Below are 25,161 nucleotides of genomic sequence, written 5' to 3' on the forward strand. Positions count from 1 at the left end.
GTCACCTTACAGGCAATACAATGGCACTAAATGCATATCTTTCAACAGTTACCCTGAATGTAAATGGGCTAAATGCCCCAATCAAAAGACACAGGCTATCAGGTTGGATTAAAAAACAAGACCCATCAATATGCTGTCTGCAAGAGACTCATTTTAGACCCAAAGACACCCCGAGATTTAAAGTGAGGGGGTGGAAAACCATTTACCATGCTAATGGACACCAAAAGAACGGTGGCAATCCTTATATCAGACAAATTAGATTTTAAACCAAAGACTGTAATAAGAGATGAGGAAGGACACTATATCCTACTTAAAGGGTCTATCCAACAAGAAGATCTAACAATTATAAATATCTATGCCCCTAACATGGGAGCAGCCAATTATATAAGGCAATTAATAACAAAAGCAAAGAAACACATTGACAATAATACAATAATAGTGGGGGACTTTAACACCCTCCTGACTGAAATGGACAGATCATCTAAGCAAAAGATCAACAAGGACATAAAGACTTTAAGTGACACACTGGACCAAATGGACTTCACAGACATATTCAGAACATTCCATCCCAAAGCAACGGAATACGCATTCTTCTCTAGTGCCCATGGAACATTCTCCAGAATTGATCACATCCTAGGTCACAAATCAGGTCTCAACCGGTACCAAAAGACTGGGATCATTCCCTGCATATTTTCAGACCACAATGCTTTGAAACTGAACTAATTCACAAGAGCAAAGTCAGAAAGAACTTAAATACATGGAGGCTAAAGAGCATCCTACTAAAGAATGAATGGGTCAACCAGGAAATTAAGGAAGAATTTAAAAAATTCATGGAAACCAATGAAAATGAAAACACAACTGTTCAAAATCTTTGGGATACAGCAAAGGCAGTCCTGAGAGGAAAGTATATAGCAATACAAGCCTTTCTCAAGAAACAAGAAAGGTCTAAAATACACAACCTAACCCTACACCTAAAGAAGCTAGAGATAAAACAGCAAATAAAGCCTAAACCCAGCAGGAGAAGAGAAATAATAAAGATCAGAGCAGAAATCAATGAAATAAAAACCAAAAGAACAGTAGAACAGATCAACGAAACTAGGAGCTGGTTCTTTGAAAGAATTTATAAGATTGATAAACCCCTGGCCAGACTTATCAAAAAGAAAAGAGAAATGACCCAAATCAACAAAAATCATGAATGAAAGAGGAGAGATCACAACCAACACCAAAGAAATACAAACAATTATAAGAACATATTATGAGCAACTCTATGCCAGCAAATTAGATAACCTGGAAGAAATGGATGCATTCCTAGAGATGTATCAACTACCAAAACTGAATCAGGAAGAAATAGAAAACCTGAACAGACCTATAACCACTAAGGAAACTGAAGCAGTCATCAAAAATCTCCCAACAAACAAAAGCCCAGGGCCAGATGGCTTCCCAGGGGAATTCTACCAAACATTTAAAGAAGAATTAATTCTTATTCTCCTGAAACTGTTCCAAAAAATAGAAATGGGAGGAAAACTTCCAAACTTGTTTTATGAGGCCCCCATTACCTTGATCCCCAAACCAGACAAAGACCCCATCGAAAAGGAGAATTACAGACCAATATCCTTGATGAACATGGATGCAAAAATTCTCACCAAAATACTAGCCAATAGGATCCAACAGTACATTAAAAGGATTATTCACCACAACCAAGTGGGATTTATCCCTGGGCTGCAAGGCTGGTTCAACATCCACAAATCAATCAACATGATACAATACATTAACAAAAGAAAGAACAAGAATCATATGATCCTCTCAATAGATGCAGAAAAAGCATTTGACAAAGTACAGCATCCTTTCTTGATCAAAACTCTTCAGAGTATAGGGATAGAGGGTACATACCTCAATATCATAAAAGCCATTTATGAAAAACCTACAGCGAATATCATTCTCAATGGGGAAAAGCTGAGAGCTTTCCCCCTGAGGTCAGGAACGCGGCAGGGATGTCCACTACCACCACTGCTATTCAACAGAGTAGTAGAAGTCCTAGCCACAGCAATCAGACAACAAAAAGAAATCAAAGGCATCCAAATCGGCAAAGAAGAAGTCAAGCTCTCACTCTTTGCAGATGATATGATACTTTATGTGGAAAACCCAAAAGACTCCACCCCAAAACTGCTAGAACTCATACAGGAATTCAGTAAAGTGGCAGGACATAAAATCAATGCACAGAGATCAGTGGCAGTCCTATACACCAACAACAAGACAGAAGAGAGAGAAATTAAGGAGTCGATCCCATTTACAATTGCACCCAAAACCATAAGATACCTAGGAATAAATCTAACCAAAGAGGCAAAGGATCTGTACTCAGAAAACTATAAAATACTCATGAATGACATTAAGGAAGACAAAAAGAAATGTAAAAACGTTCCATGCTCATGGATTGGAAGAACAAATATGGTGAATATGTCAATGATACCTAGAGCAATCTACACATTCAATGCAATCCCCATCAAAATACCATCCACTTTTTTCAAAGAAATGGAACAAATAATCCTCAAATTTGTATGGAACCAGAAAAGACCCGACTAGCCAGAGGAATGTTGAAAAAGAAAAGCAAAGCTGGCGGCATCACAATTCCGGACTTCCAGCTCTATTACAAAGCTGTCATCATCAAGACAGTATGGTACTGGCACAAAAACAGACACATAGATCAATGGAACAGAATAGAGAGCCCAGAAATGGACCCTCAACTCTATGGTCAACTCATCTTTGACAAAGCAGGAAAGAATGTCCAATGGAAAAAAGACAGTCTCTTCAACAAATGGTGTTGGGAAAATTGGACAATCACATGCAGAAGAATGAAACTGGACCATTTCCTTACACCACACACAAAAATAGACTCAAGATGGTTGAAAGACCTAAACGTGAGACAGGAGTCCATCAAAATCCTAAAGGAGAACACAGGCAGCAACCTCTTCGACCTCAGCCACAGCAACTTCTTCCTAGAAACATCGCCAAAGGCAAGGGAAGCAAGGACAAAAATGAACTATTGGGATTTCATCAAGATAAAAAGCTTTTGCACAGCAAAAGAAACAGTCAACAAAACCAAAAGACAACCGACAGAATGGGAGAAGATATTTACAAATGACATATCAGATAAAGGGCTAGTATCCAAAATCTATAAGGAACTTATCACACTCAGCACCCAAAGAACAAATAATCCAATCAAGAAATGGGCAGAAGACATGAACAGACATTTTTCCAAAGAAGACATCCAAATGGCCAACAGGCACATGAAAAAGTGCTCAACATCGCTCGGCATCAGGGAAATCCAAATCAAAACCTCAATGAGATACCACCTCACACCAGTCAGAATGGCTAAAATGAACAAGTCGGGAAACGACAGATGTTGGCGGGGATGCGGAGAAAGGGGAACCCTCCTACACTGTTGGTGGGAATGCAAGCTGGTGCAGCCACTCTGGAAAACAGTATGGAGGTTCCTCAAAAAGTTGAAAATAGAGCTACCCTACGATCCAGCAATTGCACTACTGGGTATTTACCCCAAAGATACAAATGTAGGGATCCGAAGGGGTACGTGCACCCCGATGTTTATAGCAGCAATATCCACAATAGCTAAACTGTGGAAAGAGCCAAGATGTCCATCGACAGATGAATGGATAAAGAAGAGGTGGTATATATACACAATGGAATATTATGCAGCCATCCAAAGGAATGAGAGCTTGCCATTTGCAACGACGTGGATGGAACTGGAGGGTGTTATGCTGTGAAATAAGTCAATCAGAGAAAGACATGTATCATATGACCTCACTGATATGAGGAATTCTTAATCTCAGGAAAGAAACTGAGGGTTGCTGGAGTGGGGGTGGGGTGGGAGGGATGGGGTAGCTGGGTGATAGACATTGGGGAGGGTATGTGCTATGGTGAGCTCTAGGAATTGTGCAAGACTGTTGAATCACAGATCTGTACCTCTGAAACAAATAATGCAATATATGTTAAGAAAAAAAAAAAGAAGGTAGCAGGAGGGGAAAAATGAAGTGGGGGAAATCGGAGGGGGAGACGAACCATGAGAGATGATGGACTCTGAAAAACAAACTGAGGGTTCTAGAGGGGAGGGGGGGTGGGGGGATGTGTTAGCCTGGTGATGGGTATTAAAGAGGGCACGTTCCGCGTGGAGCACTGGGTGTTATACGCAAACAATGAATCATGGAAGGCTACATCAAAAACTAATGATGTGATGTATGGTGATTAACATTACAATAAAAAAATTTAAAGAAAAAAAAGAAAGAAGAGCTTCATGAAAAATATGTCACAAACTAAGTGCACGAGTGTTTTAAGCTAGAAAGTGTCTCAATTTATATGTAGGGGAAAAGCCAGCATATTTAGTAACAATCTAAAACAAGTATCAAAAGTTCCAGAAATACTTCTCCCATAACATCTCTCTCCAACTCCAGTCGGGAGGCACAAAGATCACTCAAAGCAATAGACTTGTAAAGCCTATTTCAAGGAATAATTACATTTATTAATGAGAAGTTTAAAATGTTACTGCCACTAGAATTCACTTTTAAAATCAAAACATAAAGAAAGCCAGTTAATATAGGATATCTAAAAAGGGATATAATAATATATATCAAACACATATGTCCATGTGTTTTAGTAATGAAAGCAATTTAATAGAAACAACTTTGAAGAAATTCATACTGTATTTAATACTGAGTTGCTCACAAATCTTTCCTACCACTAATTCCAAGAAGACTAGCAACAAGGAGGCTGATACAGAAATATCAAGACATGTTGACAAGCTGAAGAACTGTACAGTCTATTTTCCTTCCCATGGCATTTAACTCAATGCTCAACACACAACAGGTGCTTAACAAAAATATTCACCGATATGAGTAGAAAACCTTTTAAGAAACTGAATGAAAATGGAAATTATTTTTTATTTCCAATTACTTTTTAAAATAATAAAAATAAAGAAACCCATAAACATTGATAGTAATTCACAACAGACCCAAAATGGAGTCATTTTCACCCATAACAGCAAACCAAGATTTAATTGCAGTTTCCACCTGTCCCAGAAATGTGACCTTGAACAGTCAATCTGAAATTTCCTGATTAGCACTAGTAAGGTAATCTGCATAAAACCCCTGCATTTCCTTTCCCCCAAAATATGACCAGGCCTGAAACAATCCTTTCTTTTCTTTTGCTAATAGCTCCCTTGCCCCACCCTCCTTCTGCCTATAAGACTATTCCATTTTGCACAACTCTTCCACGTAGCTATTTACTCAAAGAGATGCTGCCCAATTCATGAATTGTTGAATAAAGCCAATTACATCTTCACATCTTCAAATTTCAAACTTGAATTTCTGTTAACAGCCTTTACTGAAATTTTTCTCTTCCAATACATAATCCTGTATCATGCACACAAAAAAAAATGGAACTGTGAGATAACTCCATACTAAATAACTATAGCCTAAATTACAGGAACTCAAAAATTACAACAAAATAGCACATGCTAGGTCACACGCCAGTGAAGGAAAAGTAGTCTATACCACCATCTAGTGGCCTTATAATACAACACTAAGGTACTTAGCCAGGGATGTCACCAAAATACAGGCATCTAAAGTTTACATGCAGAGCTACCGCCTTCCTTCCTACTCAGTTGGGACAGCATTGGATCGACCTCTCCTCCTTCCTTCTGCAGATCTGCATGAGCTGGCCCTTTGGACAAAACCATGCAGGAACACCATCAAATGGATTATTGCCTTTGCACACGTCATATAATTTCCTCCACCCTTTACTTGATACCTATTTCTTATGTAAGGTGTAAAAATGCATCTTCATACTCATCAGACCAAATGGACAGTATAAAAAATTGGTCAGAAAAAACCCATACACTGTGATTAAGGGCATAAACTTATAAGATGGTTTGGCACTGTTTAGTAAAGATGAATATGGTACATATCTTATGACCTAGCAATTTCATTCTTAGGTATATACTCTAATGCGGTGGCTCCTAACCTCTAGTACACAGATCCCCAAGGTGTCTATGGAAGAATTCAGAGGGTCTGGTAACTTAGATGGGAAAAAAATTTTCATCTTTATTGTGTTAAAAAAAACCGAAAACACAGGACCAAAATGGCATCAGTTCAGTTAAGGCCCCAAGTCAGTAAACAAAGGCTTAATACCCAATCTAATTGCAGCATCAATCTTCCCCAGAAATGTAATCTTAAGTGGTCAGTCAAGAATTTTTTTTTAAAGTATTTATTTATTTATTTGACAGAGAGACACAGCAAGAGCAGGAACACAAGCAGGGGGGGTGGGAGAGGGAGAAGCAAGCTTCCCACTGAGCAGGGAGCCCGATGTGGGACTCGATCCCAGGACCCTGGGATCATGACCTGAGCCGAAGGCAGACGCTTAACCACTGAGCCACGCAGGTGCCCAGTCAAGAATTTTCTGACAGGTGCCACTGAGTCTGTCACATAGCCCCCTCCAACCCCCCAAAGGAAGATGAGGTAATCTGCATAAGAACCCCTGCTCTTCCACCACCCGCACCAAGAGAAAGTGACCTTGCCATGAAATATCCTTTCTTTTCTGTTGTTTATAACTTTCTTGCCCCATCCTCCTTCCTATAAAAACCTTCCATTTTGTATAACTCCTCAGAGCATCCCTCTACTTATTAGAGTGAGATGTTGCCCAATTCAGGAATCTTTTTTACATTTTACTTATTTGAGAAAGAGAGTGAACGTGTGAGCAGAAGAAGGGGCAGAGGGTGAGGAAGAGAGAGAATCTTCAAGCAGACTTCCCACTGAGCATGGAGCCCAACGTGGGGGGCTCCATCCCAGGACCCTGAAATCATGATCTGAGCCAAAATCCAAAGTTGGCTGCTTAACCGACTGAGCCATCCAGGTGCCCCATCATGAATCGTTTAATAAAGGTAATGAGATCTTCAAAATTTACTCAGTTGAATTTTCTTTTTTAACAATTGTCACCAACCTCTAACTGAAAATAAGCGTTTCCTTGAAGTATGAATGTAGGCAACAAATCACAATATTATTAATGGGACCTGTGACTTTGTGACCAAAAAATATCATAGATATTGTCAAATTCCATTCAGAGGTGTTACAAATATATAAAAATTTCTTTTATGCTCATCACTAAATTATGATAGTTGCTAAATCCAATGATAAATCCTGTTACTTAGTAGCCTAATAAAGAAGTATGTCTATTTCTTTATCAAGAATTTTCTTTCAGGGGCACGTAGCTGGCTCAGTTGGAAAAGCATGTGATTCTTGATCTCGGGAAAGTGAGTTTGAGCTCCATGTTGGATGTAGAGTTTACTTAAATAAACTTAAAAAAAATTATTTTCATATTTTGATCATTCTAGCTTAATCTGTTTTCTTTGTAAACCTATGTATTTGCTAAGCATGTAAAACATTAGGGTTGTGTTAGGGAGCGAGAATTCCTGTCCCCTTCAGGGGTTCTTCTAGCTGGACTAAGAATCAAATTGACAAGAGACAGATTAACAGGAGAGAATCAAATTTAACAGCATATGTATGGGGAATCCAAATAGATATGGAAATTCCAAAGACAGGCAAAATGAGGTATATATGTCATCCTGAATTAAGGAGAAGTGCGTAGGCTTCTAGAACTTCACAGGAAAAGAAGGTAATTCACAGGGCAATTAGAAGAGCAGATGTTTGGTAATCAGCTATTTGTCCTGCCATATAGATGGGTCACTCAGATAAAATTTATCTCTGGTAATTACCATCATGCTGGCAAAGATCCCCAGTTTGGATTCTTCCATGTACTTAAGAGAAGGGCAAAAGTTTCTCTTGAGCCTACAGGGTCTTGATTGCCTTCAGCTCAAAATAATCTTCATGCCAAAGTGGCCAGTCCTTTTTTTTTTTAAGACTTATTTATTTATTTGACAGAGAGCAACACAGTGAAAGAGGGAATACAAGCAGAGGGGGAGGGAGTGGGAGAGGGAGAAGCAGGCTTCCTGCCTAGCAGGGAGCCCAATGCGGAGCTGATCCCAGGACCCTGGGATCCTGGCAGACGCTTAACAACTGAGCCATCCAGGTGCCCCCAAAGTGGCCAATCTTGGAGTAACCTGCCCTCAGCCCCTACAGTTCCATAGGTCTACAAGATTTTATGCTTTGGAAAGGGTTGGGGTGCCTGGGTGGCTCAGTCAGTTAAGTGTCTGCCTTCGGCTCAGGTCATGATCCCAGGGTCCTGGGATCAAGCCCCATGTCAGGCTCCCTGCTCAGTGGGGAGCCTGCTTCTCCCTCTCCCTCTCCCCCTCCCCCGCTCATGCTCTCTCTCTCTCTCTCTCTCCCCCTTGCTCTCTTTCAAATAAATAAAATCTAAAACAAAACAAAAAAAAGTTTCCAAAGGGTGCTATGGCATAAAAAGGTTTAAAAATCCCTGCCCTAGAGAAATTCTAAATATGGAAACAGGAACTATCTATTAAAAAATTCAAAACATCTTTGTTCATAATATCAAATGGACAAATATATATCCATACAATGGAACAGCATAGAGCAGAGAAATGTATTAATTACTGTGGCTGCACCAAAATACATGATTTTTAAAAACTTTTGTCAAAGCTAAGAATCAGGGGAGCCTGGGTAGCTCAGATGGTTAAGCGTATGCCTTCAGCTCAGGTCATGATCCCAGGGTCCTGGGATCAAGCCCCACATCGGGCTCCCTGCTCAGCGGGAAGCCTGCTTCTCCCTCTCCTTCTGCTGCTCCCCTGCTTGTGCTCTCTTGCTCTCTCTGTCAAATAAATAAATAAATAAATAAAACCTTTAAAAAAAAGAAAAGAAGCTAAGAATCAACTAACAGAATGACAAAAATAGTCTGATTCTATTTATAGAAAGTTCTAAACTAGGCAAACCAATGAAATATATTGTTTAGAGTTATACGTAAATATAGTTGAATTTCAAAGAAAATGAATGCAATGATTAAAACAAAATTCTGAGTCATGGTTGTTTGAGCCAAGGAGGTCGGGGAAGGTGTTGTAGGGAGGAAAATGTGACCCGAAAGGAACATATATTGGGCCTTTAAATTACTGACAATATTTTATCTCTTTCTTGGCGGCAGGGTAGTAGCATTCAATGTATTATTCTTTAAAGTATACTGACACATTACATCTACTTTTGGGTATGTATGATACATGTTTCATGTTACCTCCTTAGACAGGCAACCTTAGTACACCCAATCTAAAATAACTACCCAGTTGGTCTATATCACATTAGCCTATTTTAATATTCCAGATTTATCTAGTTTTGGACTACTTGCCAGTAGTTTAAGATATACAATGATAATTTTCAACATACTTTGTGTATGTTCTAGGCAGTTCATGGATTTGTTTCAAAACAAAATGTCATATAAAAACATTTCATGTTTTTAAATGGTTTTTAGAGGCTATATTCTACCACACATATTTTAAAAATGATAACTTTTTAAATGAACTGATTTTATAATCTGGCTTTAGATCCTGAAGGTGCAACTTGGCAACAGTGAACCTAAGAAACTTAATTCTCTCAGAACTTCACCTTCCTCACTTGGAGGTAAAGTTGAATTCACAGCGTTTTGAGGATGATTAAAACCTGTGAGTGAATAGGAGATTGTCTTAGGCACCTAGCAGCAATTACCAATAACTTCCCTAAGTAATAGCCATGAATTTTACAGTGATAATGAATCACAGATAGTGATTCACAGATAGTGATCTGTTAGTTAAGTATTTTCATTTTGGAAATTCTCTCTACCTTTCTGCTGCCTAGATGAAGTTGATGATGGGGTGCCCATGGATGGCAAAACCACTAGGTAGAAGTCTGGATCCTTAATTCACTATGTATAGAAGAGCTGCCTGCCAACAAGGAAAACCCATTTTAGATTCTTAAGGAACAAGAAATAAAATCCTGTTGTGTCTGAGACATTATACATTTGGTATCTATTTGTTACAGCAGTTTAGCCTGTCCTATTTAATATATTCTTAAAAAGGTGAACCACATTCAGAAGTACCAGATATAGCTGAAGGGGTCAGAACAAATTATTAAGTGAATGACTACCTACCAAATAGTGAGATATCCACCCTTCTTCCCTCCTCAGTCACAGAAAACTGGCAGTAAGGAAGTTTCCACACTTGGGGTAACTGACTAAACTTTAAAAAAAAATGACTTATGGGTAAAAACAAGTGGGAGTTTTTTCCCCTTCAATGAAATAACAGATAGCCTACAGAAAACCCTACAGTGAAGCCCATTATCTGACAGGCCACACCTATACGCAAAAAGCTTTCAAAAAAAATTTTTTTGGTCTCACTGAAAAATATGAGTTGATAACCAAGGATTAAAAATACAAAACTATTTGAGGAAAAACACTAGTATCATGGCAGAAAACAAATCAAATTATAATAAAACTTGAAACAATTCAGGAAGAAGACCCACAACAACTAAAAAATAAACACCTGTAATTAATGTCCTCTGAGATAGAAATTATGAACCCATGAAACAAAAAGAGTATATTATTTCTGATTTAAAAAAGAGAGAGAGATAAAGAAATATTCTGGGGAAGGGATAAAAAAGGGGCTTTTTGGGAATAAATACTGTGAAAGTATAAGTTTAAAATAAATGAGTTAGAAGATAAAATTATGGTACTTTATCCCCAAAACCATAGACCAAAAAAGCAGATATGTAAAACAGTAGAAAGAATAAAATTAGAAGATCAAGTGGAGGTACAGTGTTTGATTAACAGAAGTTCTGAAGATTGAGAAGAAAATTTAAAAATCCAAGAAACAAAAAATTTTCAGGATTGAAGAGTGTCCACATTATGAGGTTATACTGAGTGAGGAACACTGTATGAAAAAAGATATCGACTCCACAGCACATTACTGTGAAATTTCAGAACACCCAGGAACAAAGAGAAAAACATAAAAGGTTCCAAGAGACTGACAGAAACAAGCAAGTCACATACAAAGAATTAGGAATCAAAATGGCTTGACTTTCTTACTAGAAGGTATTATACAATGGAGCACTGCCTTTAAAAATATGAGGAAAAGTTATTTCCAATGTAGAATTTTACACCCTCCCAAAATATGAATCAAGAGGGTTGGTAGAATAAAGCATGTTTTATAGATACAAATCTCAGAAGTTTAATTCCCATGTACCCTGTCCTAAAATTAGAAGTTAAAAGAAAAAGAAACAAAATCCGGACAATAGGAAGTCCAACACAAAGCAGAGGAGATCCCAGAATTACTACCATGCCATCTTAGAGAACTAGTCCACACTGGAGCAAGAGAACAAAGAACTCTCCAAAGATAACTCTAAAAGATGAAACTGAAAAGCTGATTAATGGGTTTAATCATATTTGTTACTAAAAGATCCATCACAGCTGCTAACTCAGTAAACAAATGGGTAAGCCCTGGTACACTGCCATGGCCAATCATTCCATCCCAGAGAATTCGGAGGGGACTGGACAAATTGAAAGCATAGCTCCTGGCTGGGTTTGCCAACACTGTTGGAGACCAGTCAGATAAACTCATCACAAGAGTTTATCTGAGAAGCCAGTAACTCAAGAGATAAGGGTTTCAAAAAGAGAAGGGAGAAATTTATTGTGGGTACTGGCAGCCAGGGGAGGTGGTAAGCTCAAGACTTAACAACCGACCTCTCTGCCTCCAACATGGACACTTAACAATTTTATAAGGAGAGGTTGAGGGGGGGATACTTGCAAGAGAGCAGGCAGACAGCCTGTGATCATGGGTGAAGGTTGGTATGTGTTCAGCCCATGATCACCGGCAGAAAGAGGACCTGTGGGTGTGGTCTTCTGGGCATCACGTTGCTATCAGGGCTTTTCCGATGTGGTGTTTGGGATGTTCTGGGTCCTTAAAAAAGAACTTCATCATGCTTCAAGAAAGTACGCTAAGAAATAAGCACAATTTTTAGTTAACAGCATGAGTTAAGCAGTCTTGTCTATTTCTGGTTTTAACTGTTGGGGTCTACAGTTGAGCAAGAGGGCTCGCTAACATACTGAAAGGTATATTCTTTTGGCAAAGAGTTTGGTGATTAATAAATGATAGGTATGAGGAAAACAAGAGAAACAAAGGAAAGAGGGAGAGAAAAAAGTAGTCACACTCCTACTGATTAAGATTACAGGTGTAACCCACTTAGCAGTGGCTTAAACTAGAAGACAATTTCTCATGTAAAAGAACTCCAGAGATGGGCGGTCCAGGACTCTTAGCTTGCTGTTCCATGGTGTCAGAACCTAGGCGTCTTCTCTACTGTTGTCCCATCTCCAGCATGTGGCCTCTACCTCATAATTCAAAAAGTCAAGCCATTACACCCATATTCCAGCATGAAGAAATAAGAAACAAAGGAGAGAACTGCTCCTCCTACACTGCTTTAGACTCACTTATAGTAGGTTATAAGTGCACTAACACATTACACTGGCCAGGACTTAGTCACACAGCTGCACCTAGCTGCAAGGATTCTCTTACTAATTTTTTTAAAAAGAGGGCAGCAGGGAGAATGGATAATGGGAAATAGCTAATAGTCTCTGCTATCTCCCTCCACTACTTCCCACAGATTCAGTCCAGGCACATCGTTAAAAATGATGCCCATCACCCAGAAAAACTTAATCACCCCCTCTGGAATTATAATGTTAAAAAGCCTCCCCCTGGACAGATAATTGAAGTCTTTGAAGAAGGCACAACCAATACAACCACTGGTGATATCCCTGTAATATTTCCCTATTCTTGATAGTATAAGCAGTATTATTTCAATGTATGCAATAATGTAACTATTGTGTAATTGTGAGTCTGATTATGCATTGTGTAATTGTGTTCTCTGTAATTAGTAATAAAAATGTAAACATTAATATACTGTAAATTAATAATGCGACAATTTTTAATGTACCCATATTCAGATGGGGAAGGGAAGGTTATTTTGAGGGAGTGGTATGTAAGAGACCTAAATGCTCATTTTCCAAGCAACAGATACTATCTATAACTGAAAATACTAAGACACACCAGGAAAGGCCTGTAATTTACAGAAAGAGAAAAAGCATTAGAAGAAACAAGTGGAAAATGTTGAAAATAGGTATTCTGGGGACCAATAATCAGGGATACGGAGAACAAGATCCAAGGTCTGCTGGTATGCTTTTTTAAGGCTTACAAAACTATTTGACTTTTTAATACTTAGTTCGATGCCCCCATTCCAATAAGCTCCTGAAAAATACAATTTCAATCATTATTAGAAGACTTAAGAGGTCATGCTGGGGTGGCGATTAGGGAAAGAGGATGCACTTCATGAGGAAAAGTGAAGGCTCCTGGTCTTTATGTAAATCACCCCGACTAACGATTAACCAGGGCAAAAACCTCCACGATTTTAAATGCACAGCATTACGCGTGCACGCATCATACTCCCTTCGCAAAGACAAACACACTCGCATTCTGCACACGAACTCTTAAGAACTGTTGGCGCGACTGCGCATGGAGACGAGGTGATGGGCTCAGAAAGGTGGCACAGGAACGATCCCCGCCTTCTGCCAATCCTAACGTCCCCTCTGACGTTGGGTAAGCACGTCTGAGGAAACAAACGGAGGACCAAAGCGCACGTGCCGCCCAAACGCGCCGGGCGCGGGGCCCCGGAGGACGCGAGCAGTCGGGGCGGTGCCGCCACGCCTCCCGGCACCAGAGGCGGAGCTCACGCCGCGGAGTCCCGCCCCAGCCTGCGTCCGCCCGTAGTCCAGTCGCTGCTCTTTTCCAGGCGGGTAAGCCCTAACAGGGGGAATCTAAGAAAGAGTACCGGCTGGCTGGCCTTCCCAGCGCTCGAAGCCCCGCCATGCTCGTCCTCCGAAGCGGCCTGACTAGGGCTCTGGCTGCGCGGAAGCTTGCGCCTCAGGTACCCGCCGCGGAGACGCGCCCAAACCGTTCCGTGGTTTGGGAGGAGGAAGGGGGTCAGCGAGGAGCTAGTGGTCCCGCGCATGCGCTACTCGGCTCGCTCGCCCAGACTTGCGAGTGCCGCGCATGCGCCCATCCTGTTCGCGCGCCGAGATTCTAGTTCCAGTGAGCGTCCCGGACCCGCGAGCTGGGGCCTTCTGGGATGCGTGGGTGGAAGCGTGTAGCCAGTCGGGGAGGGTGCGCTGGCCAGTGTCGCCTCCCGGCCAGCTCGCCAACAGCCGTGAACAGGATTTTTGTGGCTTAAGGTGCCAGGCGGCCCAGAGCACACTCCTGAAGGTCCCGCTGCCCCGTATTTGCTTCCCAGCCCGGCTGCGTTCGCCAGGTTGGGCACGTGCCAGGTGTTTGCTGGTCGAGCTTTTCCTTTTGATTTGTCCTTTGACAAGCCACCGCCCCCTCCAGACAGAAGGTAGAGGAGAAATAGGTCAACCGGCCGCTGGCGAAAGAACAGGCCTCCCCGCGTTTAAACGATATGTACACAACTTCGGAGCGTTTTGCAGAGAACCTTGAAGAGGAGGGCCAGGGTGCCAGTGGTGGAGCATCCTGCCCAGCGGCCGACTGCCTCGTACGGGCGGTGGCCGAGCCAGGCCGGGCCAGGAACCTCGTAGCAAACAGGATGGTAACCTCACTTAACCTTAGATGAGAAAAACACACAATAGATTTTTGTGATTTAGCCTTAACTGTGGGGACTTGGCCTAATCTGTGAATCTACAGATTTTTTCCTTTGATATTGAGGCTTGTACTTTTCTCGAAGGGTACAAGCGGAAGGGGATGAACCTACTCTACAGACTGACTCTGCTGAAGACTGAGGAACCAGCGATGACCCATTAACCCAAGATTAGCAATCCAGTCTAATCTTTTCTGATTCTCACTCTACTGGGGCAGGGCCAAGAGTTATTCATTACAACTTTACTCTGAACTTTGATTTTTAAATATCAGCCAGTTGTTCTCACAAGTGAATTGGAAGTGAATTGAAAGCGTTTTGAAATACTTTCACTTTGTGGAAAATGAGCCCGTATTTGGAGATAAGGGAGCCTAGAACACTCGTGAATCCTACCCCAGAATAGTTGTAGTTTCTGCCCTTAACAAAAATCACCTCTCCCTAAGCACACTCACTTATCTCACTGCTGTTATCCTTTCTGTGGGCTTTTCCCTCTTACTGTTTATTCTTTGAAAGATAATAAAAATACGTGCCTTTGACCACGTATTTGTTTCCAAATGCAAATTCCCTGAAAAACGACTTAAAAGCAATTGTTATAAATACCACACTGTCCCGTTTTCTGATACATTTTATTTATAATACTTTATTTAAACTATAATACTAGGCAGTTTATTTGGATAACATTCTCTTATTAAAATTTGGTTAAAATGACACAAAAAGCATGTCCAGCAAAAATAGAAGTATCTGCAATAGTTTCTGGAGGGAATACTTGCTTTTCAAGTAAGCTTAGACACTTGGGCAGTAGGAACTTAACTCGGGACATGAATGAAATGAATTCAAATATATAATTATAATTATGGTATTAAACACAGATGAAACTCATAGACAATTACGTGTTTTAACCGAAATTCTGTCAGATAAAGAAGTCTACTGGTTTCACTTGATGTACCAGGTAGTCAAATAAGGCCAAAATTTGTCCATAGCTTTGTACCAAAGCTTTTGATAGTTCTGATTAATAAGCTTCATGAAACTAAAAAGAATAAATAAATAATAAGCTTCATGCAACTGGCACATGATAACCAAACCTACAGTAAGAAGAATTTGTAAGTGAAAATGCCATAGGATTGTGTGGGTGTGAATGTATCCTCATGCACACATATATATACACAGAGGATAATCTCTGGCAGGGCATTTTCAATCTAAAGTTAAGTTTATTCAGACTTGGAGGACTAAATTAGAAGAAAACTTTATATAAGTAGCATACAACTAATACAACAAGAACTAACGGTTCTTAAGGGATATTTTTGTCAATCTGGTAAAATTGGATGGGTTAAATGCCCTTCTTCACATTGCATCTGTAATTAAACCTAATAATGATTCAGACAATTCTAACTTGTTGATTTTTCCTTTATAGCATTCATACAGTTCACCACCATGTTATAATGCAGTTGGATAGATTATAACACTCCATTCCTATCTTTTACCAGGGATCTACTTCATTGGATTTGGGAAATACTTTGACCTGAATAGCAATTTTTATTTTTAAGAAAAACCTAAAAGGGAGTGTTTTTGCAAGTAAACACATTTCCATTTTGCTTACCAAAACACCTGCATATTTTATAAAGTTCACTTAAATGCATAACTAACATATATAGTATTGACTAAAAATGGAATATTGACTAAATAAGGGAAGACATCTGCAAATTTATTAGAATCCTAATTGTAGTTCTTGGGTAAAGGACTCTTATTAAGACCCCAGTGCCTTATGATTAAATTTCATGAAAAAAAAGGCTAATAGTGGATCCCTGCTAAGAAACAGTAACTATATATTCAGCATACTTAAGACTACTTACTTTTATTGACATCTCTCCAAACAAATGTCTAAAGAGAGATCACAAAAGAAGTGCAAACATGGATTATGAGTCTAATGTGTGCCCTTTGTTTCTAGATTCAGATTTGGTTGTAACAATATTATAAACCCTACCTTCCCAAAATATTTAAATTTGCCTTATCTTTCTTCAGGTGTGCTCATGTTTTGCTACGGGCCCCAGACAATACGATGGAACATTCTATGAATTTCGTACTTACTGTCTTAAGCCCTCAAAGATGAATGAGTTTCTGGAAAATGTTAAGAAAAACATACATCTTCGGACAGCTCACTCTGAATTGGTTGGATACTGGAGTGTAGAATTTGGAGGCCAAATGAACAAAATGTTTCATATTTGGAAGTATGGTATGATTTTTCCAGCTTCAGGGTTCAGTATAAATTTTCATTCTGTTAAATGTTACTTGACGCTTAGCTCTTGGATCTAGATTAGTATAAATACCCATAGGTTAAAATAAACTTTTAAAAAAGGGGAACAACAACAAAAAACGAATTCAGTGATTTCTCCTCCCAATGGCACACCTTTAACAACCCTTTGCTCAAATCCTTATGTTACCATAAATGAAAAAGTGTGGTATCTCATATTTCAGATCATAAAATTGTGAGCTAGGCTTTAATGCTCAGAAAAATTTTACAGTGGTTTGTCATAAAGACGATTTATGAAAAAAATTAAAGCAGTGATTGTAAGAGCCCAAATAGGTTAAGATCATAAAGGAAGGGAGAGTTATTTTTTATTATTGTTGAAGCTATGGCTGGATATCAGGATTTTAGTAGATACAATTCAGATATGTAGCGGCTTTAGAGTAGTAGAGGTTGTTGGGGATGATAGTTAACTTCTTGGCCTCACCCAATGCTAAGATTTAATAATTTGTTATGTTGAGAAAATCATTTTTGTGTTATTTGTGCATTCCAAGGTTCCAGGGAATTTACTGTTCTAGGGAAGTAAAGACAATCAGAGTTCTCCCCATATTGAAGTTGATTTACCCCTGGTTTAATATTCAAAGAAGAACAGGTTGCATGAATCCCCAGGATGTTTGTTACTCCAGTGTCTAATCTTTGTGAAGTCCACATCAGGACTTGATGAAATCCAGAGAATTTCAATACCTTCATTTAGTGTTTGATCATCAGTTAAGTTATTAAGACTATTAACCAAATAGTCATGAAGTATTTTAATATGAAAAGTGTTCATTCCATATTTAAAATGGCCCTAATTTAGGGGTTTTCCCTATTGTAATAGAATAAACCCCATTAAAACACATTTATGCTTTAATGTGCCACCAGTGGACTCAGGTCCCTTTAAAAAAATCACTAGTAAAGTCTTAATATAACTCACTTAAGCTCTAAGATCCTCAATATAAACCATAGAAAACTCCTTTACCATCAGTCTTAATGAGACCCTAATAGTAAATATAGTACTAGGCCCAAATGTTTAGTAAATGTTTAAATATCAAACATAAGAGAAATAAATACTGGGTAAAAAGAATGGTAATAATAAGAAAATCAGCACTCCTTCTTTAGAAGCTGTTCAAAGAAGAGGCTTAAAAAGCGTATCTTCCTTTCATTTATGTTAAATTTAGTTCAGAGTATACCTTGACCTGACCACTCACCACCACCACTAAAGAAAAATAGTCCTTCTCTAAACGGGCACCGTAATTTAAATAATTAGAATAATTAATATATATTGAGTGCTATCTAGGTGCCAAACACTGCTCAAAGCCCCTCTTGTGTACTAATTCACTTAATCTTCACAACAACCCTGGAGGGAGATACTATATCATTATCCCCATTTCACAGAGTAAGAAACGAGCACAGAAGGATTCAATAACTTAACCTAAGTCACACAACTACCTAGTAAGTGGTAGAGCCTATAAAGCCCACTACATGACATTATCATTAGTTGTTTAAATTTCTACTCCCGTTTTAGACCATGAGAAACTTGAGGACAGATGTCACATCTATTTATGTTGATAGCTGCAATGATAGAACAGTGTCCTTATGTGGCTTCAATGGACGTTTGCTGAGTTGAATGAAATCCAGAAAAGGTATAGGTGATTTTAATTAAGTTTTTATTTTTCTTACTCCTTTTCGTCCCATAGATAATTTTGCTCATCGAACTGAAGTTCGGAAAGCCGTGGCCAAAGATAAGGAATGGCAACAATCTGTCGTTCCAAATCTGGCTCTCATAGATGAACAAGAGACTGAGATTACTTACCTGGTGCCATGGTGCAAATTAGAAAAGCCTGCAAAAGAAGGTAAGTCCTTGCCTCTTACTTTGAATTCTGATGGAGAAAATACTAAAGATTTCAAGCTATAAAAACTTAACCTCCAGCGGTGCGTGGGTGACTTAGTCAGTTGAGTGTCTGACTCTTGATATGTGCTTGGGTCTTGATCCCGGGTTGTGAGTTTGGGTCCCGAGTTGGGCTCCATGCTGGGCAAGGAGTCTGCTTAAAAAACTAAACCTCCCTAGGGAAAGGTAATGCTGTGTTTTATATAGGAATATATTATGATTATAGAGATAAATGAATTTTAGATCTTATTAAAACAACATTGAATGATGTTTTTTTTTCCAATTTGGAAAAGCTCTTAAAATTGAGGTATAAATACAAAAAGTTGACATGGGGAATAAAGGTTGAAAAGTTGAGGGTTGGGAGCAGACAAGTATGGTTAGGTGAAAGATGATGTATGAAATTTTGTCATAGTTTGGTATTTATTAGACACAAATTACAATTAATCTTAAAATATTAAGGGTATCTTTGCCTGTAAGACTGTTGGGGAATGAATTAAACTGTTAAGCTATATTACTGTAGTTTAACATTTTTGTTTTTATTTCTCATTTTAAAAATAATTACTAAAGATCTTTCTTCTTGCTGATTTTATTTTCTTGTTCATTTAAGGAAACATTTACCTTAACATTGTTTTAAACAAAAGTCAGATTTTTTTGTAGTATTAATTAATTTAAATGTTATTTTATTTCCCCCATTTTTCCTAACTTTGTAGTATAGAGTGCAAGAGATTTGAAAGTCTTGTTTGGATCCTTATCCACCTAGACCTTTCCACAGGCTTCCAGCACTATCTAAAAACTAAGTGGCTTCTCGGACAGTGTCAAATCTTGGTTCTCTTCCACTGTGTTGTTCTTAACTCTTTAGTAACTTTGTGCTTTTTTCCTTTTTCTTCTCAAAGCTCCTTGCCCCCTAGTTCCTCTTCCTCTGCCTGCCCCATACTTCTGATCAGAAGGTAAAATGCTTTTCAAGTATTTACCTGGATATTGAGGAACAATAAAATCATCTCCTTCAGTTGTTTCCATTTTTTTTCCCCTACTCAAAAACTCAAGACATCATTGGCTCCATCTTTTGTTCCTATTAGAAATGGAATCCTGTAGGGGGAAGTTATACAAACAAAAAGTATTTCCTCTGGAAAGAAGAGGAAATATGGGAGATCAGAAAATGCTTTTCTTACTCATTTCTTATCTGAAAGTGCAGATTCAGGGAGCTCAAAAATCCTAGTCTTACTATAAATGCTCAATATTTGTTTATTGACAAAACTTGGGCACCTGGGTGGCTCAGATGGTTAAGCATCTGCCTTTGGCTCAGGTCATGATCTCCAGGTGCTGGGATTGAGTCCTGCATCAGACTCCCTGAGCAGCAGGGAGTCTGCTTCTCCTTCTCCCTCTGCCTCTCTCCCTGCTTGGGCTCTCCCTCTGTCTCTCTCAAATGAATAAATAAAATCTTTAAGAAAAATTTCAGATAATAGCTTTATATATCTTCCCTTTTTTGTTGTTCTGTATAAGCTTAACAAGTGATCCTTAAACTTGGACAAGGACTTTCTAAACATAAAAGCAAGGAAAACTAATGCCATAATTCATAAATATGCCTACATAAACATGTCCATGTCAATGATCCTCCAAATCTGTGTATGTAGATTAGTCTTCCAGTGGAACTGAACTAACCTGATTAGAAATTTCTTGAATATCTTTTGTAAAATAATTATTTTTCTCCCTACTCTAGGAGTCTATGAACTGATTATTTTTCAGATGAAGCCAGGTGGGCCAGCTTTGTGGGGTGATGCATTTAAAAGGGCAATTAATGCCCATGTGGATCTAGGCTACTCAAAACTAGTTGGAGTTTTCCACACAGAATATGGAGCACTCAACAGAGGTATAGTTGTCTATTTCTTCTGTGAAATTGCAAAGTATATTGGTAATCTATTAAAGTTTCGTGGGTCAGTTTGTCTCTTTTTTCCATTGTGGTATATATTTAAATTTTTATTGCCAAATTTTTAGGGTTTTTTTAAATAATTTTTAGGGTTGAAAAAACCTGATTTATCTCTTGTTTGGAACGTTAACACCTCATGAAGCCTTTTTCAAATGTTAAAATGTCATGTTTTCCATGACACATCAAAGTGATAAAAAACTGCAAAAAGCCTCAAGAAAATATCTGTCCTTTCATCTTTTTTTCCCTCTAAATATACTTTTATTTAAAATAACATTATTTGGGGGCGCCTGGGTGGCTCAGTCGTTAAGCGTCTGCCTTCGGCTCAGGTCATGATCCCAGGGTCCTGGGATCGAGCCCCGCATCAAGCTCCCTGCTCGGCGGGAAGCCTGCTTCTCCTTCTCCCACTCCCCCTGCTTGTGTTCCTGCTCTCACTGTCTGTCTCTCTCTGTCAGATAAATAAATAAAATCTTTTAAAAAAAAAATAACATTATTTGGGGTAGAGAGATTGTTTTGAATGAAAAAGTAGTACATATTTTTACACGTACTAAAGAGATGGACATGCCTTAAGGGGGGAAAATATTTCCCCCTACTTAGAGATAATACTGTTAACATTTTGGTCTTTTTATGTCATGTGTGTGATACACACACACATACACACACACATCATTCATATATATGTGTGTCTATGTGTATAAATATATATAAATATATGTGTGTATACACACATATATTCCTATACATATGACATACGAATAAGAAAACCAAAATGTTATTTGATATATATATATATATATATATGCAGAAATAATGCATTTGCATGATTAATAATGACCTCTTAACACTTCACTGTGGGTATACACAGCTTACAGGTAAATATATACGTACCTGAACTTATTTATTTGCTTTTAAAGTTTAAGTAATCTCTACACCCAATGTGGGGCTCAAACTCACAACCCTGAGATCAAGAGTCGCATGCCTCACCAGCAGAGCCAGGCAGGCGCCTGCTGAATTTATATTTAAGACATCTATTTGGGGCATTTAACTTTTTAAAGTTGAAAGTTATTGCAGTCAGAATTTCAGAGAGTTTTTTATGGCAAACTCTTAAAAATGTATGTAAAGTTCATCTGGAAGGATAAATGACTAAGAATAGCTAATAAAATATTTGAAAGACTCATATTGATTTGCCTCCTTAACTTCCTATTTAATGTCCAGTGGACATCTCACACCCAGCACACTCAAAGCCAAGCTTCTGATCTTTACCCAGAAATTTAACTTCTAGCAGTATATCCTAAGAAAATAATCAGAATATACAGAAAAAGGTATTAAGTTGGAAAACATATCAAGAAGAGGAAAAACTATGAAAATTATTAGATGTCTATCTCACACCATACACTAAACTAAACTGGAATCCAAATGGATTATAGATTTAAGTGTAGACAAAAAGTAGTTACAGAATTACTAAAATAAAATATAAATGTTTAATAATATGGATGAGAACTATATTTCTAAGCTAAAAACGAAGAAACAATGAAGAGAAAAAAAAATCAATTGATGATTTTATTTTTAAAAGGCTCAATCTTTCTGCATGCCCCAAAACACCATAAATGAAATTCAAAAGCAAAAAGAGAAACGAAGACTTATGCAAAGTTAGGTATACACATGACTACTAAATATATATATATTAACAAAGATACAGATTAAGACAATGAGATACCATTTTTACCTAATAAAGACATACTTATATATAGTATTTGATAGGTTGGAAAAAATGAGTACTCAGATACTGTATAGGGTTCATACTGTGTTAATCTTTTCCCTCCCCAAAATTTGGCAATATAAATAAAAAGCTTTAATTTTTAAATAATTTTTGCCAATATTTTAGGAAATATGCATAGGTGTATAGTGTGTTAGGATATATAGGAAAGAAGTTTGAAAGGATATAAATGATAATGATGATAATGTTTATTAAATCTATTTTTTATAATGGACATCTATAACTTTTATAAGAAAAAACTACTAAAAACGTGTGCACACTTTTTAATCCTAAATTACATTCTCAGCATAGGAGATAAGTGTTATGTTGAGTATAAATCAGGACATAATTTCTGGAGGACAGTGTATAATATGTACACTGTACATATAGAAGTATATACAAACTACTCTTTGGTTCTCTCAGTTCCAATTTTAGGAGTTCCTATTGAGGAAATTATCAGATGCAAACTGCCTGGCTTTAAATCCCAGCTCCACCACTATCTATCTTTGTGACTTCACATGAGTTACTTCATCTTACGGTGACTTATACTGCTCCGTGATAAAATGATAATATCCTAAGATGATTGTGAAAATTAAATGAGTTAATACATGCAAAACTCTTAGAACCAAGTCTAGCATATAGTAAGCACCCCAAAAATGTTAGTAGTCTTTGTCTTTGACATTATTATTAGAGCTACACGTGTCAGCTGCTGAAAGGTTTATGTCAGCGCATTGTTTACAGTGAGGAAATGTTGGAAACAATGTGGTATGACCCTGTGTATATATGTGTATATATACTTGTAACACACAGACACATATCATATAGGTCCTGTAGCTTACATAGTGTATACACTTTGTGTAAATAAATATGTAAACATAAAAATACATATGTACATAAATATAGAAAGAGATGCACCAGAATAGAAAAGTGGTTGTTTTAGGGTAGTAGAAGTGATTCCTACTTTCTGCTTATCTGCGTTTTCCAAAATCTATATGGCTAACATATATTACATTTAATTAAAAAAATTTCAGTATTTTATAGAATCCTGAAATACTTTGAATGATATAAATAATCAACTATAAAGGGTTGGGATAAAAAAAGTTGTCACATAGCAACATAGGAATTCACATAGTCATTAAAAATTAAGGTTACTGCCATGGAAAATAAGCATTGTTGATTTTTAAAAATACTACTAAGCATAATATACACTAAGACAATCTGATTTTACTCATTTTTTAAAAGAAATACACTAAATATCAGTAGAGGTTCTCTCTGGGTTGTTAAAGTTATGCTACTTTTAATTTTCTTCTTTGTATCTTCCAAATTTTCAGTAATAAACATCTTTATAATTTTTTAAAAATAAAGTAAAATATAGTAGAAAGTCATAAAACTTGGGTCTGGCCTTGATTGTGTCTTTAGTGGTGGTACTTTTTCTTTCCAGCCTTCCTTTTCTTCATCTGTAAAACCAGTTTAATTTATAAGTTTCTCTCCCGAATCTCTGACCCCCTCTGAAATCTTATTACTAACATACTTAATTTTACCTTTTTGATATCCACTATTTTGATCTAAAGAACAAGACTTAATGTTTCTGATTAATTTTTCTGTATTTCTTAACTTGTAGTAACGCCATAGTCTTTAGACACTGTTTTTGGTTTATTCCTGCAGTTCATGTTCTTTGGTGGAATGAGAGTGCAGACAGTCGTGCGGCTGGGAGACATTGGTCTCATGAGGATCCCAGGGTTGTGGCAGCTGGTAAGCTATTTCACTAGGCATGAAGTATTCGAACCACAAATTCGATTCAGTCAGTAACTTTATATGCCTTCTTATGAAATGTGTTTTTCCAGTTCGGGAGAGTGTCAATTACCTCGTGTCTCAGCAGAATATGCTTCTGATTCCTACATCATTTTCACCTCTAAAATAGTTTTCCATTGAAATACAAGCATTGCATTAACTGCTATAAGATGTGTCTGCTAATGGTGCTTAAATTCTCCTAAGAGATTCTCACTTGCATTTGAAGAAGGTGGTAAGTTAATTTTCTGTGTCTCTACACTTCTAAAGCCACCTCTATCCTTCCTTCCTCTGTTCCTCTCCACCTTAGGAAATAGTGCTGTTCATTTTCCCCTTGGCATTTCCGTGTCTGTTACACATTAGAAATAGTTGCTACTACTTGATGATCTTGATTTTTCATTGGTTTCAGAATATCTCTTGTACTCTCTTTTGACAACCCTCTGCTTTTATAATGTTTTCTTATATTCAAATGATGATTTTACATTTTGAACCCGGTGTTTTAAAATTATTTATATATAATGTCCATCTTTTCATGTCTGTTTTTTCTGAGATTTTTTAAAATATTTCTGCTCAGTAAAGTTTATTTTGTGATCAAATGGGATTCTAATCTAAGATCAAATATATTTCTTTACCTTGGCAAAGTACAGTGTCATCTGTGTCATCTGTATTAATTATGGTTTTCACATTAATTATGAGTCCCTCTAACTGGGAAAATAATGTTACTAGGTCTCTGTTAAAAACTTCAGAAGACTTGTTTTACGTGCTGAAATGTGTTCATTTATAGTTAATGTTTGTTCATTTTGGATCACTAACAGATACCTGGCACAGCTATTTGTTTTAAAGAGATCTTTATGGTTATGAGAATGGTTGCCTGAATAAAAGCCTACATACCCATTC

General features: G+C 37.8%; 1 protein-coding gene across 2 annotated transcripts; it reads left to right on the forward strand.

Annotated features, from left to right (window-relative positions):
* Nucleotides 1–13,674: 13,674 nt before the first annotated feature.
* On the forward strand, nt 13,675–25,161 carry LOC114213497 (protein NipSnap homolog 3A-like). Of its 2 annotated transcripts, XM_028108730.2 has the most exons (6): nt 13,682–13,910; nt 16,650–16,860; nt 18,609–18,764; nt 20,517–20,666; nt 24,142–24,228; nt 24,321–25,161. In XM_028108730.2, the coding sequence occupies exons 1-6, from the start codon at nt 13,851–13,853 to the stop codon at nt 24,395–24,397; spliced, it is 741 nt and encodes a 246-aa protein (XP_027964531.1). In that variant the 5' UTR covers nt 13,682–13,850; the 3' UTR covers nt 24,398–25,161. The 2 variants fall into 2 exon arrangements, with proteins under 2 accessions (XP_027964532.1, XP_027964531.1); XM_028108731.2 differs by lacking the exon at nt 20,517–20,666 and having other exon boundaries at nt 13,675–13,910.

The sequence above is a fragment of the Eumetopias jubatus genome, unplaced genomic scaffold (assembly GCF_037043125.1).
Source record: "Eumetopias jubatus isolate StellerSeaLion01/CBP00866 unplaced genomic scaffold, mEumJub1_p1.0 scaffold_15, whole genome shotgun sequence".
NCBI classification, from domain to species: Eukaryota; Metazoa; Chordata; class Mammalia; order Carnivora; family Otariidae; genus Eumetopias; species Eumetopias jubatus.

Coding starts and splice junctions, on each gene's coding strand:
- LOC114213497 (XM_028108730.2), top strand. CDS start 13,851: ATGCTCGTCCTCCGAAGCGGCCTGACTAGGGCTCTGGCTGCGCGGAAG. Junction 16,861..18,608: donor GTTTCATATTTGGAAGTATG/GTATGATTTTTC, acceptor TTCGTCCCATAG/ATAATTTTGCTCATCGAACT. Junction 18,765..20,516: donor AGAAAAGCCTGCAAAAGAAG/GTAAGTCCTTGC, acceptor TCCCTACTCTAG/GAGTCTATGAACTGATTATT.